The sequence below is a fragment of the Lissotriton helveticus genome, chromosome 6 (assembly GCF_964261635.1).
Source record: "Lissotriton helveticus chromosome 6, aLisHel1.1, whole genome shotgun sequence".
NCBI lineage: Eukaryota > Metazoa > Chordata > Amphibia > Caudata > Salamandridae > Lissotriton > Lissotriton helveticus.
In genome coordinates this window covers 1,923,899,200-1,923,915,808 of record NC_136067.1, presented here as the reverse complement: position 1 = coordinate 1,923,915,808, position 16,609 = coordinate 1,923,899,200, and the positions used below count along the sequence as shown (strand labels likewise).

The 16,609-nt window shown below is 42.0% G+C and overlaps 1 protein-coding gene across 2 annotated transcripts in view; it reads right to left on the bottom strand.

The window, feature by feature from the left end:
* The window catches only part of KIF13B (kinesin family member 13B), a 701,202-nt gene that overhangs the window by 628,428 nt on the left and 56,165 nt on the right, over positions 1-16,609 (bottom strand). The window contains exon 2 of one of the 2 annotated variants that reach the window (XM_078649880.1): positions 2,088-2,199. In XM_078649880.1, coding sequence (XP_078506006.1) covers positions 2,088-2,180 — 93 coding nt within the window. In that variant the 5' untranslated portion in view covers positions 2,181-2,199. The remainder of the gene's footprint in view (positions 1-2,087; positions 2,200-16,609) is intronic. The other variant, XM_078649879.1, reaches the window with a different exon arrangement.

Here is a 16,609-nt window from a genome sequence, read left to right as displayed (position 1 = left end):
TTTCATTTGATTGACATTTGTATTTTCTGACTGATTGATGCATTTTATTCTTTTTTTCTCTACTTCCTTTCTTCCCTGTTGACACAGTCCCCTATTTTTCAGTAGAAGACAAAGTTACATGGATTGCTAGGGCGCAGGGTTGTCAGATGCCACGCAGGTGCTACTAACGGGATCAGGCTTGAAAAGTAAAACCAAGTCAACAGAGGAAACCCGGGTGTCAGCACTCTGCCACTCGCACAACACAACCCCCTGGAGATGGATGCCTCGCTTAGAATACGATGATGACAAGTTGTGTTTACCCTACGAAAGCCCACACCGTCCAGTGCACAGCGACCCCTTCCGCCACCTGTCCCTGACAAAGGCTAGCGCATAGGTAAACTGAACCTACGATGTGGAGCCAATGAATAAACAAGATTCAGCTGAGAGCGCGTGGGAAAGAAACGCCGCCATTTGGGCGGCACTGAAGATGTGTGGGTCAACACCATCATTTAGGGCTCTCCTCTATAATTTGCCAACAAGCACTGTTTTGCTCTCCAAGAATATAGACATTTTAAATCCTTTGCCAACAACCATTTCTAAACATATTTATTTGGGAGAGATCCACTAAATTCTTGGGCCAGGTATTTACATGTTTCAAGTGCATCGTACTAGTGTAGACAACAGGGAGCGCGAACCATGTAGATGTCTGCAAGAGAACTGACAAAAGGGAGCCGAGCCACACTGATAGAATCAAGACTCATTTCCAGGTCCAAATCATCAAAGTACATACATATGGCAATTATCAACAGCAGCAACACGAGTTAATGTACATGTGGCAAACCAGTAAAGGGAGAACTGCTGAATGAAAGGGAGGTGTGGTCACGGGAAGACTAATACTTAACACAAGTAATGCACTGTACATCGTCTCAATTTGTCATGCTAAACATGGAGGAAAAAGTGACTGCAAAGAAGCAAGCAGATCTTAATGTGGGACAGCTTTTCTAGGTGCTGCAAGAAAACATCAAATTTCTCAGTATTTGAGCTGTGACCATAACATAGCAGCTACAGAGACAGAAATAAGAACAGAACACATACAGGCTAGGATAGCTAAACAGTACTGCTGGTGATTGGTGCAAATAAAACAGCACACGAGGCTTGCTTTCCAATGAACCATACTTTCGTTCAGAAGGGAGGCTTCAATTTATCCACCTCAAAAAATTAATAAACGTGCACAGTTTTAATGTAATGAATCAAATATGCCATTGATGGCCAGTGAACTCCCAAAACAATTTACATGAATATTTCTAAGCGTTGGAAAAACGTATCATTGCCTCCAACAATTCAGAAGTCTTATAACAAAGAAAAAAGGAGTGGCGAAACTCAAGGGTACATGCAAGATGAGCACAGTGATCAAAAGAAACAATTGACACAGACCATGTTAAGTACAACTTTCCAACTCATTTACAATACAGAAAATGTACATGGAGGAATCAAAACAGTGCTAGTAATATAAGACCACAGGCTATGAAGCTAAAGCACCACCATTGAACACAAGAATACACTAATCAGGAAGATGCGTTAAGAACCCCCAAAGAGCAGTCACTCCAATATACAGGATAGTTGTACAACATATGGATACATCACAATTTGCGCCAACACATCACAGGCTAAGACCCATAATTTCAGGTCTGGTGGAAATTTGGTGCTGTGACTGCAAACCCACAATCTGCGATACCACATAGTACGGTAATTCACTGGTGTAAATAGTGCACAATTCCAAGTTTTGAACTACGAACCTGGGTGCAATGCAGTAATTGTCCTGATTTCCAGTTCTAAGGTGTGAAACTCCGAAACGTGTCCCATACAATTTGTGCCAGGTTTTACCTGGTGCAAATCAAGTATTGAGGCAAAACCTTTTGTGGCGCACATTTGCACCGGAAGAGCGAAATGGGCCAAACTAGGTAGGAGGGTCTAAATGTCCTACTCTGAAGTGATGGCGTTTTGATGTTACTATCAACAATAGATAAATGGCAATGGAATAACAGTATTTATCAGCAGCATAGAGGACTACGGTACCCACTGATAACACATATATATTATACATTCACTCTAGGCAGAGAGCTTACCTGGCATCTCCTTTCGAAAGATTGGTGTTCGCAGGATACAGAACGACCTGATTGTTTTCGACATCCACCACACATTTAGTATGTAGTTCATGTTCTATGGAGAAATCAAAAGCAAATAGGTCACTATCTGCACTTAAAAGTTACACAACTTCTGTACATCTTTGCTGTGTTTTACTTGGGAGTTTTCTGTGACGCAGCATTGCAAATTAAATCATTTCTAGCTTTTCTTGGCCGTTTGACCCAACCAGAATCACTGTGACACGTCACCTCAGACTTCTAAGATCTTAGCATATTAGTAGTTTTTAAATAATTTGTCGTAACACATTCATGTCCAATTGAGACCAAAGCAGTATTCTACAATGCAGGTCCTGAGTCAAAGAGTCTACGTCTCACCAGGGAGCCAGGCATATGGAGAGCGGTATCTCTCGTGATTTTTGAAGGAACATCTCATTTTCTCTTGACCAACTAGGCATCTTATCTTGTATGAGGGTCGGTATCAAATAGAAATGGAAGCTTTGCCTTGCCCAGGGATGCCCATCTGGAAATTTGTAGTGATTGTGTCTATGTTTCGCCTTTATTCCGAGGTTAATGTCTGGTGACTTGTCTTATTCCAAGAGGCTTCACAAGAACGCCAACTAGTAGTTTCTGGCTTTATCTAGCCAAAGTGATAAATTTTTAATAGAATCATCGTTTGGCAACAGCATAATTCTAAGAGACTTATCAAAGACCTTCATCCGCTGAATTTCTACATAGGATCGTACCCATTTTAATATGTGCCTGTTGGATAGAACAAGTTTGAATATTTACATTACCAGTTTACACTTCTGGGGAATTTGATAAATATTATTGGGATATTTCCTTCTCATTAACCTGACCAGAGGGGCACCAGAACACTATAAGTTATAAAATGGAAACCCCTATGGTGCCCCAGAAGGCCCTGTTGCTGCTGTGGTGCAGGGAGACCTTAAACCCTTCAAGGGGGACCCATTCAGCCCATGGTCCACAAATATCTGTGAGATATGCGACATTGAGGAGCCCCTCATTACATTCTGAAGTGGGCAGACCCATAATGTTATGTTACGGCACTGTAACGAACACGTGGCAAGGGCACTCAAGGTGGTTCACATAATTCTGGGGTATCATGAAATAAGTACCCGGTGAGACGACTATAACACCAATTCTCTGGGTATTTCAGGGTCCTTGCAGAGCAAACAGTCTTAAGATTCAAACAAATTAAAACAATAAAAAGATGTATCCAGTACATACCTGTTTAATTTAAGCTTTATGTAATTAGAAACAGGTAGACACATTTGTATTATCAATATTCTTTTTAACAGATGTCTAAAGTGGAACAGATCTGCTATACGTGAAGGGGAAAACTCGCAAAGTAAAACTCTGCAGGCACGGCATGGGCTATAGGGTCAAACTCAATACTTTCCTGCACTTTAAAAGTTTTCATAAACATGTGTGATAGCACCAGGGAAGAGCAAAAAATAAATTAAATCAAGTACATCACACCCTTTAAAATAACAAGGATTTTGCTTTTATGAACACTAAATTCGGTGAAATAAGATATTGAAAACTGCTTCTATGCTTTTACCTGGGATAAGAAACTATACACATTGTTTTCAGAACACACACTGTGAGTATTGTCTGCTGCAGGACAACAGGTCCTGGACGGAAAATAGACTGGAATGTATTCCCCTGATAAATGGCCACAGGGACGTCTGGTAGATTTGCAGGTTTCCTATGCATGATCCTGATAGGAAGCGGATTCAGGCCCAGGGCTGTTTGGTGGCACGTGCACAGAGGCAACTTTTAAGTAAGCGGCAAAAGAATCCTAGGAAGCACATTGTGTAGGTCGTGGCAAGCACCTACAATATAAACTCTTCCCTCTTCTATCCATCCTCTACCCTATTCATCCAAATAACAGACTCGTACATCTAGCATTTCCACAACTCTCAATAACAAGTTATATTTCTCCTGATTAATCCACCACTAATTCAGCTTCAGGTTCAGGAGTAGTATACTTGCCAAAAAGCGCTTTACAGCCTTGTCAAGGGTAGTAAGCGCTTTATAATTAAATATCGTTCCACATTTCTAGTGTTTGTTAGAAACCTGTATCGGAAACCAAGACCTACTGTGTCTTTGTTGATATGACTGTAAAAATAGGCCTCCACCACTGCATCCCAGAATATAACACCCCAGCCTGACCACAACACAGAGCTTTCTTTCTCCAAGTGCTTAACTGCTAATCCAGGAGAATTTAGAAAAGTAAATTCCTCTTCTCTGACTGAGGCACTTCCCTAGAAGTGAAAGCGGAGACATAAAAGGGATAATTACAGAAAGACTCAGCAAATTAACTAAAGCTCTCCCGAGGGAGGAAGTGGTGGTTACATTTTGTAAGATAATGGATTATGAAAAGGACTATTTACACCACATAGTGTAGTAGCAAGAGTGCGGAGAATCAATCATTCTTGAAGACTGTGTTGCCTTCAGAAGAGCCAATAGGAATACAAACAACTGTGTACAAGTGCTTAATCTTATAAAGAGTAGTCTGGCCTAAATGGGCCACAACATGGCTAGCTCTGGTGGGAGCGGTGGCGAAGCGCAAAATTGCCCGAGCATGGGGCGCAGAGACATCCCCAACAGTGCGAGTCTGGGAGAACAATTTAGTCTGGTGCCAGACAGTATATCAGAGCAGGGGGTGCTCGCGTAAATGGGAGACGATATGGAAGACCTGGATGGCCTACAGAACTGATCAGCCCACACCATAATATGAACATCGTGGATACCCTACGCTATATGATTTGCGGCCATGGCCCTGCTTGCCTAGTTTAAGGATGGGACAGTGGGGGGGGGGGTCTGAACTGCTTTGCTCTCAATGCATCTATGTATGTTGATCTGAATACTATGTAGGCTGTAATGATTCCTGAAGCAAATGTTCTGTTTCTTTCTTTTTTGGTTAATAAAAATAATTTTTTTTAAAACAAAAAAAATCTTATAAAGAGTACAAATAAGACAGTGCTCACACTACTCAAATATGGAGACCGCACACTGCTCAGGCGCACATACATGCTCCTGTGGGGCCAAAGCTCCCGCGCCCTTCTTAACAAAATCAAGAGCTCATTCATTGGACTGAAAGAAGCCAGTCCAGGTGTTGGGACTAAATGTATCCTGCACGGCTCTGGAGGGCATACTGCTCCGCCCTATGACGTTTTTTAGGACAAAGCCTCACAGAGAGTGCAGCTCTCTGGTTCGAAATTCTTACTAGGGACATGCTGATAGCTAACCTAGAAAGAAAATCTGCCCTTTTTGTTTTGAAACTTTTATTTTCTTGCATTCTATTTGAAAATATAACCATAAGATTTTATTTGTTTTAGCCCACCCATCTCATAGGTTTCTCCCCTGGAGCATAACCGGTTTTCCATCAACTCAAATGGCTCCTTTTATGCTTTTCAGATTTTTTTTTCTTTGTTCAAAAAGCACTTCATAAGAGTGAATAAGTTTCCCCCAGGCTCGGTTTCCCCTCTTCTCCCAACATATTTTTCATAACATTTGTCCTTCGAGCCGCTCTCTTAAACTTTCACAAAGCTTTGCACTTCAAGCCCCTCTCGTTCTTCTGTGTGATTTAACTCCGCGTTGTGCCTTTTTGTAGGTGACCATGCTTAGTGTGCGCCTACAAAAAGACGCAGCAAGACGCATAGGCTTTTCCCCCCTATTTATTAGCCATGCGGCACAGCATCATTCACAAAGTCAATAGGTCCCAAAGGCGAGGCCTACTGGCTTTTGCCATTGGTCCTTTTCTAAACAGTCCGTATATTTTTCATTTTACCACCGGTGAGCCTGGCAATAATGCAAGCTCACTCAGCATTCTCCCCGTTTACTCGGCTGAGATCTCAGTGCTGGGACTAGAATGCACCTGAAGTGACACCTTTATAAGAGAGGAGTCACGGTCCTCTCTATCTGGGCTTTTTGGGACCAGCAGAGATCGAAGTGGGATCTATAGTAAAGTGGCGGCCCTTAATTTCTCTCTTCGTTTCAATCAGGAAGAGATACTTGTTGACCATCCCTTGAATAAAATTCCCGCTTAACCAGGGCTTTCACAAGGGACAGAGCAAAGAGAGAGAGTGAGCGAGAACGAGCGAGCGAGGAGAACGAGCGAGCGAGCGAGAACGAGCGAGGAGAACGAACGAGCGAGCGAGGAGAACGAGCAAGATAAGTGAGTTTGATTGTGTGCATACCTGTGCGTGTGTACCTGTGCTGTGGTTTGAGTGTATGGACACTGTGCATGCTGGCAAGAGTGCATGGCCGATCAATTTTAGATTTCATGAGTTGGCAACCAAAAAGGTGGAGGGCTTTGGGCAACGCTGTTCAGGTCTCAAATGACTGCGCGGCATTTCCTTCTGCCCCCCCTTCTGATTACGCTGCAAAAGGGATACAATGTCCTGTGTGTGGTGGGTTTAGAGTGTCTCCATCTGTCCGATCGGACTCAGCAAGAGAAATGGCCGACTCTCTGGGCCCAATAAGCATAGTTGATGGGAATGTCCGGAACAAGCCCATGAGGAGCTGATTATCCCCTGGTCTTGCATTGCAGCAGTGCCCCAGTAGTCTCTAACTTTTTGTTTAACAATTGTTACTAATGTTCAATGAAACTCATTGAGAACTACTAATATTATTAGTATTGTAATAGGGACCACATCAGACAAGATTACATTAGTGGCCACAATATGCACAATTACTACCAGCGATCACCTCAGTCCATCAGGCATGGTTGCAAGCCGCAACGTATAAAAAGCTTTGTCAATATATAAGTTCTTTACATGGTTACACATAACAGCCATAACTGTAATGCATCTGGCACAAAGGTAATAACATTTGGTGTTTCCAATATCACATGATTAGTCACTACAAACCAGCCTTAAAAATAATTTGGAAACTCAGTCATTTTTCTCCAAATATCATCTAATGGGTTCTGAAAATAAACACATTTTTGTCGCAACTATACACTCTAAATGTTGTTGGTATACATATAATGATTCAACCAAGTAAAACCTTCTAATTTAGTCGTCTGGTCTGCATATAGGAGAGCTACTTGCAGGTACCTAGAGAGCTACCGGTAGCTCACGAGCTACTTGTTGGAGAAGCTAAAACAGAAGCAGTAAGGCCAGTGGGCACCAGGAGACACTGCCCAGGCTCCAGTCCATTCAGTTAAGCTTACAAGCCTAAAGAAGGCTCTCCATGCCCATTTGAGAGGGTTTGAATGCATTGCTAAGGGTCTGAAAAGCTACTTAGCAGCTGCATCAAAGCCTTGTAAAAAGTATTACAACTCTGAACAATAGCACAAGTCTTAGTAGCATGAACAAAGGTCTATCTCTGTGTGAAATGTAGTAGTGCAAACTAAGGTCACACTGAACATTCGTGAAAAGCTGAGACTGTGCACTGAACTCGTAACTCTCTGGGGCCCGTGCTAAGGAGTTCGCTATATAAACTGGTACCACACGAGTAAATGGGCAACAACCTGTTAGACTAGCCCTATGATCCGAAACCAAACTTACAAAGTCAAGAACTGATCACAAACTCACACACAGACTCAAAACTATCCACTGATAGGAAACGAACAGATCACCTGGCTCTTCCCCTAAACACCCCTTCCTCCTTTCTGTCTCCCCCTCCCCCCAGGAAAATTAGGTCTTGTTAGCGCTGGGATGCCCAAGGGTAGCTATGCGCTCTATAAATCCAAATCCAAATCCAAATCATGCTTAGGCATCAAAATAACGTTTGTGAGTTAGATCTCTGGTTGGGAAGAAGCTAGATTGTTCTGACTTTGTGTGGAACTTGTCACATGTGTTCTGAAGTACTTTTCCTTCATGGAGACATAAACAGTTAAATATTTAACAGAACTACCGCCGAGTAGGAAGGACACACCAATTTGTCGAAGAAATATAGATATTTAAATCTAGCTTGCCAGAGGTAGTATAATTCTCTCACTACTCGCAGTTCCACAGATGTCTCTTGCTATGTCAGCCCCACAGCAGACCCGGCTAAAGCCACAGCGCGAGCAGATGGCTTCCTGTTGCAGCAGAGTCTGTGCAAAGACTGCGGATGTTACGTTTTCACCAGGTGGCTACCCTACACTACCGGCATGGACCATACCCCAGACAATTCTGCAGGGTCTACTCAGCATCTAAAGCCTGCCAACAAATTCATTCATCAAAACAAACAGCTAGAGGAGCATAAATGAAGAAACATGGCAAATTAACAAAGATGGACTATGCAGTATAGACAAGGAGTTAAAGACTCAATTGTGAATTGAAGAAAATATAAAAACACAAAGATAGAACAAAACTGAACAAAATAGAAGGCAACAAAGAAAGAGGGACATCCGAATGTGAGCCTCGTGATTACTGTACCACTATTTTGGCAATTTGGAGTACCCAGGAGAATACGTAGACTATTGGCTTTCACCATCACAGTGCAAAATAACATTGAGACGTTTCGGGGGGAGGGGGGGGGGGGGGGGATCATTTTACATGAAGTGCAGTATGTGTGCTGTTGTGTGCAAGAACTGGACATAAACCGAATCTACTGATGTTGCCTATGCCAGGTGAAGACATGAAACTTTCAAAGCAATCTTGAAAACTAAAGAAATGACTAAATCACAATATTAAAAGCTGAGCTGTGTAGGGGTCCGCCAGGGATGTGTTTTAGCTCCCACCCTTTTTTCTTTATATATCAACGGAGTGGTTGAGCACCTTCGGAAAGATCCTTCAGATGAACCATCCCTGGCGGGGGAGCGTATACCCACCCTTCTCTTTGCCGATGATACGCTTTTGATATCTAAAACCCCAATGGGCCTTCAAAAACTTCTCAATAACTTTCAGTCCTTTTGCTCAGAACGGGGCCTAGTAATCAATACCGACAAAACGAAATACCTTGTTATGAATCCCAAAAAAATCTGTATGTCCCCCAAAACTGAATGCTGCACTTTTGGGGAGGGTAGAAGTATTTTATTACCTAGGCATCCGTTTGTCGCATAATATGCAGTGGGCCCCTCACCAAGACAAAATGCTGTTAGCTCACGAGAGGGTAACAGGAGCTCTCTTGAAAGAACAGCGCTCCTGTGCAATTAGACCCATAGCCCCTGTCATTTAAATTTATACAGCAAAGGGGGTTAGCTCGGCTCTTTATGGGGCAGAACTATGGGGCTCATGTATTACCAACGAATTGCCAAGATCTGAGAGGAAGTTTTGGAGGGCCATCATGTCACTTCCCCAAGGCACTCCCATGGTTCCACTAATGCTTGATCTAGGATGCCGACCCATTGAAGATCTAGCTAAGTTCCGGCCTCTTCTGCTTTGGGCCCGTCTGTGGCGAGTTCGGAGCTTGCTAAATATGCGCAAGGGCTTCTAGAAATAATGGCATCACCAGGATGGCATAGAATCAAATGGTTAAGAGATATGAAATCCCTCTTGTTCAACTTGGGTCTAAGCGAAGCCTGGGCAAATAGATCTTCTCCCCCAAAGGCAACGCTCAAGAACCTTTACTGGAACTGGATCTTGTCCCAACGGAGCACTAATTGCTCTCTGGATAGACTCACGGAGGACTTTCTGAAATTTAAGGACCTACCACTTCGGGAACTCTATTTAGACATCATTGAGAAACCATTTGATAGGGCCCTTTATTTCAAATTTAAAACAGGAACTCTCCCATTGCATGCCTTTACATCCCGGTGGAAATCGCCAGCTCAAACTACAGAGTACTGCCTAGCGTGCACATCTAGACCAGAGACAGTGGCGCATTTTCTGTTTGAATGCCGGGAGTATGCCCTACCAAGGAAAAAATGGCTCAAGCATCTGTGCCGCCTGCTGGGGACCAGGCGCCATGAGGAGGCACTACGCATATTAATGTCAGACTGTCGCACCTTGTACGTTTGCACTGTTTCTAAATTTTTATCATGGGCATGGTCTATCAGAAGCAAAAGGCTTAAGGGAATTGTTTAATCTCTTTTTAATTATCTATTTATAAAATGCTTCTTTTATATGAAATTGAAACTTTTTAATATTGTCTTCAATTAAATTGTTGTAGTTTCCTTCCCCTATCTTAATCAAATGAATTTATGTATTTTTATTGTGAAGCTTTTATGATAACTCTTATCGAAATAAAGCCTTTTTGACTCGACTTGAAAAGCTGAGCAGATAATATACAGAGTTCTCTGATAAGGTGATCATGTACAAAGGTTCTCACACTAGCACGACTAGTTGGGCCAACATAGGACTGTACTCAAGAAAAACAATTGGGGCATTCAATATTGTAGGTATGAGAAAGCCATCTAGTGTGCCATCTTACAGCGTCTACCCTCTTAATTTCATATCAAGCCTTGGAATTTTGATACCCGTTGCGACTCTACAGAAGCTTCAGTCCCATAAAATCATTCTAGTTGTAAGGTAGGTCCACCTCACAAAAGGGAAAGACGCTAGGCTGTCAACGAGTACTGGTAAAATATTTATAGCTTGGCTTTTGTGACACAACGGTAATACAGTAAGATGGCGGTTCTTAGCTTGTGAACCGCGACACCTACTCTAGCCCACAACTGTTTAGAACATTCAATATTAGCATATTCATGTATTACACACACAAATAGCAACATTACAAATTCTAAAACACTCTGTATATGTGGAGAAATTCGAACTTGGGGGATACAAATTAAGTTGGCATCCTTATCCTGTGTCCTGCGAGCAGCGCAAGTACCATATACTAAATTTAATGTGGACGATTTGTTGCTTCCATAGACGTACTGGTATATGTACAGACAAAAAGAGCGTGTGATGTAGGAGCAAAAACAATTACAAAGTGATATGATGGGAGTCTAAAATATTGCTTCATCTTTTAAAATTAAAAATAAAAAACAAGTTCCCATTAAAATTTCGATTTTTTTTTGTTTGCATTTTTTTTTAAAGGATAACATAGTCCATACTTTGTGTATTTGTTTTCTGTAAACTTCTTTATGTATGGTTTTGAGGCTCAAATGGTAGAAAATGCTCAGGTGGGAATCTTCAGCTTCAGTGATTCATTGAGGGTGCGACAGAACTCAAAGGTTAAAAAACCAGAGTGTAGCTCAAACTGTACAGGAGCCCGGGTGTAGGTTATGGAAACTTATGTTCTTAAAGACCTGTAAAGTGCTGCATTGCCTGTAGAAGAGTGTTGCAGCACTGCTAGGTTAGGGAACGTTCGGGCCCAAATGTAGAAGTTTCCATTTGACCGAATTCGGTTTCCCTAAGGATGGTGCGATTGTCACTATTAGTGTTGTGAACTCGGTGGTAACCAACTGTACAGAATATTGCAGTTGTGCTGTAAAGGGCTTGGTAAAAAAGCACGCGCGTCTGTCATCTTAGAGAATGCACTAACCTTCAACCTTGAACCATTCAGAAAATGTATCTAGAATAATAAATTAAGATCTTCAGTTTCTTGAAGGCGAGCAGCCCCCCAAAGTTACAGCCAGTAAGTCACCTGAACTTTGCATCAATGGGTCTTATGGAAATCATGTGTGGGATAGGCAAACAGAGGTATACCCACTGCTTGCTGGAGAGACCAGTTTTATTTACACTGCTTAATCATCCTGCCCAAGTAATAGGCCTTCTCAGCACTACCAAGTGAGTATTTGGGTGACAGTGGCTTGGTGACGGATATGCAAGTATATATCACAACTAGACCCAATTGCTTTCAAGAAAGGGTTCACTGCAGGCAGTTTGCTCTGCCTGGTGGGAAACTCACTCAAGAGTATTATGTAACAGAGACTGGAGAAAATTGGCTTAGCACAACAGATAACTAGATGGGCAGCGGTTTCCAAAGGACTTCCTCAAACACAGGAGTTCTTTTATATATCCGACTGTCAGACGGAGAGGTTTCCGCTATTTGTGAAACGCAACTTTCTTCGCTGGCATCATTGATGGGCAAGTTATTAATTACCTAGAACAGTTATAAATCACAACATTGCGTTAGTTTCTTAGAAAATCAGGTTCCTTATTCAAGAAGATTCTGTGGGCCAAACACACAGAGTATGCAAGAGGTCAAAGGAAAGCAGAGGAGTCTGTAAAGCACTGGAGTAATAGGTTTAAACACTGGGCGATTGCCAAAGGTAGAAGATGCAATTTCACTGTAATCTAGCTACTTAATATTTGCAAAGTCGAAAGTAGGCTCCATTGCTTTTACCGATCGAGCTCGTCAGACATGACGATCCCAAGATTATCAATTACTTTAGTTATGATTGGACACGGGCCAGCTGGAGAAGACCAGAACTCTAATGACCAATGCAATTTTATAGCTAAGACGTTTATGTTTAAAGAATACCGTTTGAGCCCTGTGGAGTTTATCCAATCCCCAAGCAACAGCATGGACCGCATTGAATACATTCTATATTAAGGAGATCACCATTCATACGGAGCAAAACCTAGGAGTCATCTACCTACATTTAAAATCAAAATCAAAAGTTATGATCTGCTCTAACTGGGGTATCTTGGAAGAAATTAAAAAAAGACAACAGTGAGTTATGACCTTTGCAAGACATCACAGATCACAGACTGAGCCCCCTCAGATAATTCTCAGATACCACCAGCAGAAAGTGCCAGAGTGTATTTGAAGTGGACTGAGATAAATTGGTTGAAGGCAGGTGGAGCTGAAGGGAAGAAGAAGTTTCTTAGCAACATGGCTCTCCCCTGCATTATTGGATTATAATCGCGAAAATTATATTTTCTGAGAAGGATTTGGTTCAAGTGGGCACTTTCACAACACAGGATGTGGCAGAGTGGGAACATTTTAGGGAGCTGATTAGAATTACCAATGGCAAGCTACTTCTCTTTCTGAAAACCCACTTGTGGTCTACTGGCACCTCAGACTCTGCATGGATACCGGAGGAAGAGGTTCTGATTTAAAGTCTTCTTGCAGGAAAGGAGCTCTGTAAGTAGATTTCATCTCGCTGACATAAACCGGTAAGTTTGTGGGTGTCCGCAAACTCCTCTCTATCCTTTCCAACCTCAAAAACACTGGAACAAGTGACTTTGCACTTGCTCAGCAGATTTTCGAATGGGCACATGTACAACTATCATAGATTTTCAGGCCTGCTTCTTAAACTTTTCTTAAATTCCTGAATGGGTTTCAGCTGTACCAAAGCAAAGTCTTTGAACTGTAGCTTGAAGACTTTCTTACAATATGGATTCATACTTATCTGACACTACCTTTATTGGTTTTACAATCATTCCTCGTCATTTTTTTCAAAATATTGGCGTTAATCGAACATGCTTAATTAAATGATGCTTTAGGGAACTTCTATTTCAGGTTGTCATTAAAGGTGTACTGTCGTTCAGTAAAATGGAAACGTGTCCATTGTCTCAAGTTGCAAATATTTGTGGGGTACATTTCATTTTGAAAGCAAACAAACTGAACAATGGTTTGGCAAAACTGTAAAAAAAAAAAAAACTGCTATTTTTTTCTTTCAAGTTGCATTATTTTTGGGTACATGGTTTGCTATTAAAATAAAATAACCAATCGTGCTTTTATTCTTCTGCATGTATTTGTGTAGAATAAAGGTGCATGCATTCGGCGTGGGGTTGAAAGGGGGTGGGGTTAGAAATATCCACTTACTGTTAAATGTTGAAAACATTAACATTTTTATATTAGAACCACTTCCATCAGGGAAAGCTGAGCTCACACCTCACTATATTTTCTTATAGTGCTCAACATAATGGTACAGGTTTTAGGTTAGTGAAACATAAAAAATACTGTGAACATATTACACATATGGCTGCAGATACTGACTTAGCAGCAGACTAGCTATCCTGATTACAACAACCATAGTGTAGTACTGTAAACTGGCTTCCAAAGGGGTTGTGATGCAGAAGTGGAGTCTACATATCCTGTGGACAAAATAGACATGCAGATTTGTTGTTCTTGAGCCATAAACTTATGTATTTACAGCTGCTATCCAATGTCTGTGAGATTTTTAGTATAGCAAGTTTTCTTACTGCGGCAGTTGGAATAAGGAGGAACAAAATAGTGATTTTTATGATCTAGCTTATACCAATTACATTTTAACAAATTGATGTTCTTTTTATGATGTTACATTTTAGATTGTTTTGTCCTTGATTATCCATTGTTTACAACTAATGTATTATCTTTGCTGCTAATTAATTAATCAATTTAAGTTTTGTGTATAGAATGCTTTTATGGTTTTAATTAACCGAATAAAGTACTTTTGACTGACTTAGCCTAAATAATATTTCCTGAGCTTTCCACAAAGGAACTTCAAAGCCCTGACGACAATATTTAGTCTTGAAAGCAGCAATTACCGCACATATAGGCAACCCTTTCAGGGGCATGTGTAGCTCGACAGGGAAAGTGTGTGTTGGTGACAAAATCTAGATAACTTGGAAGAAGAATAATTACCCTTTTCCAGACCATTTTACAAAATAAAGAGTAAAAAAAGACCGTATGCGCGGTGAAGGCTAGAATAAGTAAAAGGATATGGGTACGAAACAGTTTAGCTTTGGGCCAGGTTTAATGGCGAGGAAGTGAAAGAAAATAAATATGAAAACTAAAATAATTTTCAACCCAAATGATTCACATCCATATCTATGTAAATACACATGGACTTTTCCTAACCATGTGCACGCAGCCTTTTTGTTAATTTATCGAACTGTATGTTTGACTAATTAGCTCGCTTTCATTACCGCCTTAGTCATGGCCATTAATGGACATACCAAGGTGTTCGCCTACAGACGGTGCTTCAAGACGACAGGTCTTAGAATCAGCTGGCCGCACAATTCATTGAGAACGTGATCAAAAGCATTGCACCATCTTTACTGTGATCCCGAACAGTGTCCACCAACTGCCCATTGTTACAGACATTGTGGTGTCATTATCAAAATCACTCTTACATCCGTTTTTATTAGTGTCGGACCTCAAAATTCAGTATCCCACAATAATCCGTAGGCTGGATTAATTTTAATTATCTACAGGGAAACACCGGATTAAACGTTTTCATCAAACTGTAAAATGATGTGAACTGATTTAACAAACGTCGACAAGTAATATGCCAACAAAGTGGCCCTGACAAGTTCAACTATTAGGTAAGTAAGAAAAGGCCAAAGTAATCCCTATTTAGTTCTACTGATGGAGAGGTTGGACCAAGGCAAACAGACCGGAAGCTTCACTAAACCAGTTCAGAGCACCCAAGAGAAGTACGACCTTGGTTCAGTCTTCCACGAGGACAGTCCCTTCAGCTGCAACCCGCCTGGACTCACGGGTAATCAAGGGCACATGTATGTACCAAGACTGGACAGGATTAGGCTTTCTAGATTTCAGAGGAACCGTTTCAGGCATCCTAATTTAACTCCAATATTATTTCAGTATTCATGTATGCACTTGCAGACTAACAAAGTGAGCTAGCTTCCACTGCAAAAGAGGCACAGGTAATATGAGCAGAGTGTGGAGATTACAGATATGTCAAATGATAGTATTTATAGTTAAAACACCGTACACCTGAAATTTTGTGTCGATTCTCCTCAGTTATGGACCACACTTGATAATAGCCATGCAAGAGCAGTTTGGCAGAGAAAATAAACATTTTAGCTGAAATCAGCATCTAAGGGCTATCCTCATTAGAGTTTAAAACCATAATAATACGACAATCCAATGCATTATTTAGGGACCTAGAAACACTATGTTTATTGAGCCTGGCTTTAGTCCTCTGCCTGAGGCTGATAAACCAATGTAGCAAATCCCCATTTTTGCAAAGCCCTTTTCAGGACTGTATATTTGCTGGCTTTAGAACTCTGTACGCTTTACCACTGCTGAACAGTAGTAAAGTGCTTGTGTTTCCCCTCAAAAAACAAATGCTGTAGACTGGAACTCCCCTATAAACCCACTGTAAACCGTGCCTAAAGGCTGCAGCTGACTAAAGAGGACTAGACCCTTCAAGGAGACCTAGCTGGGGCCACAAGCCAGCCCTGAAGAGATATGTGCTGCAGGACTGACCAGAGGAAGTTTACCCAGCAGCTGACGACTACCTCTAACGGTAATATTCCCGGCTCCGTTCCGCTGTGGAGAACAGGACCAGGAGAGATGAGCGCAGAGACTGAGTCCCAGTTGGGAGGCTGCTGATCACATGGGGGGGGGGGGGGGGCACCCACCCGGCTGATCCTGCGTGGTCTCTTCGGTGGCTGTGACCGCACTATCCAAGATGGTGGTGGCTGGATAGGGGTATGATAGGGCCGGTTGGCCACGAGAAGAGGCTGCAGTCATATCACTTGGGGAGCGGAGTAACTGGTCACATAGGACCTGCTTGGGGAAGGGGGGAGGGTTTGGGAGGACGGGAGCTCCTGGAGGAGACGGCTGCCATGCCCGAGACCTGGTGGGGGTGGGAGGCCTGACTCTAAAGACCTGGTGGCCAAGAAGGGATCTGGTGGGACATCGGGGATATGCCGGCCAGGCCTGGAGCAACACCAGGA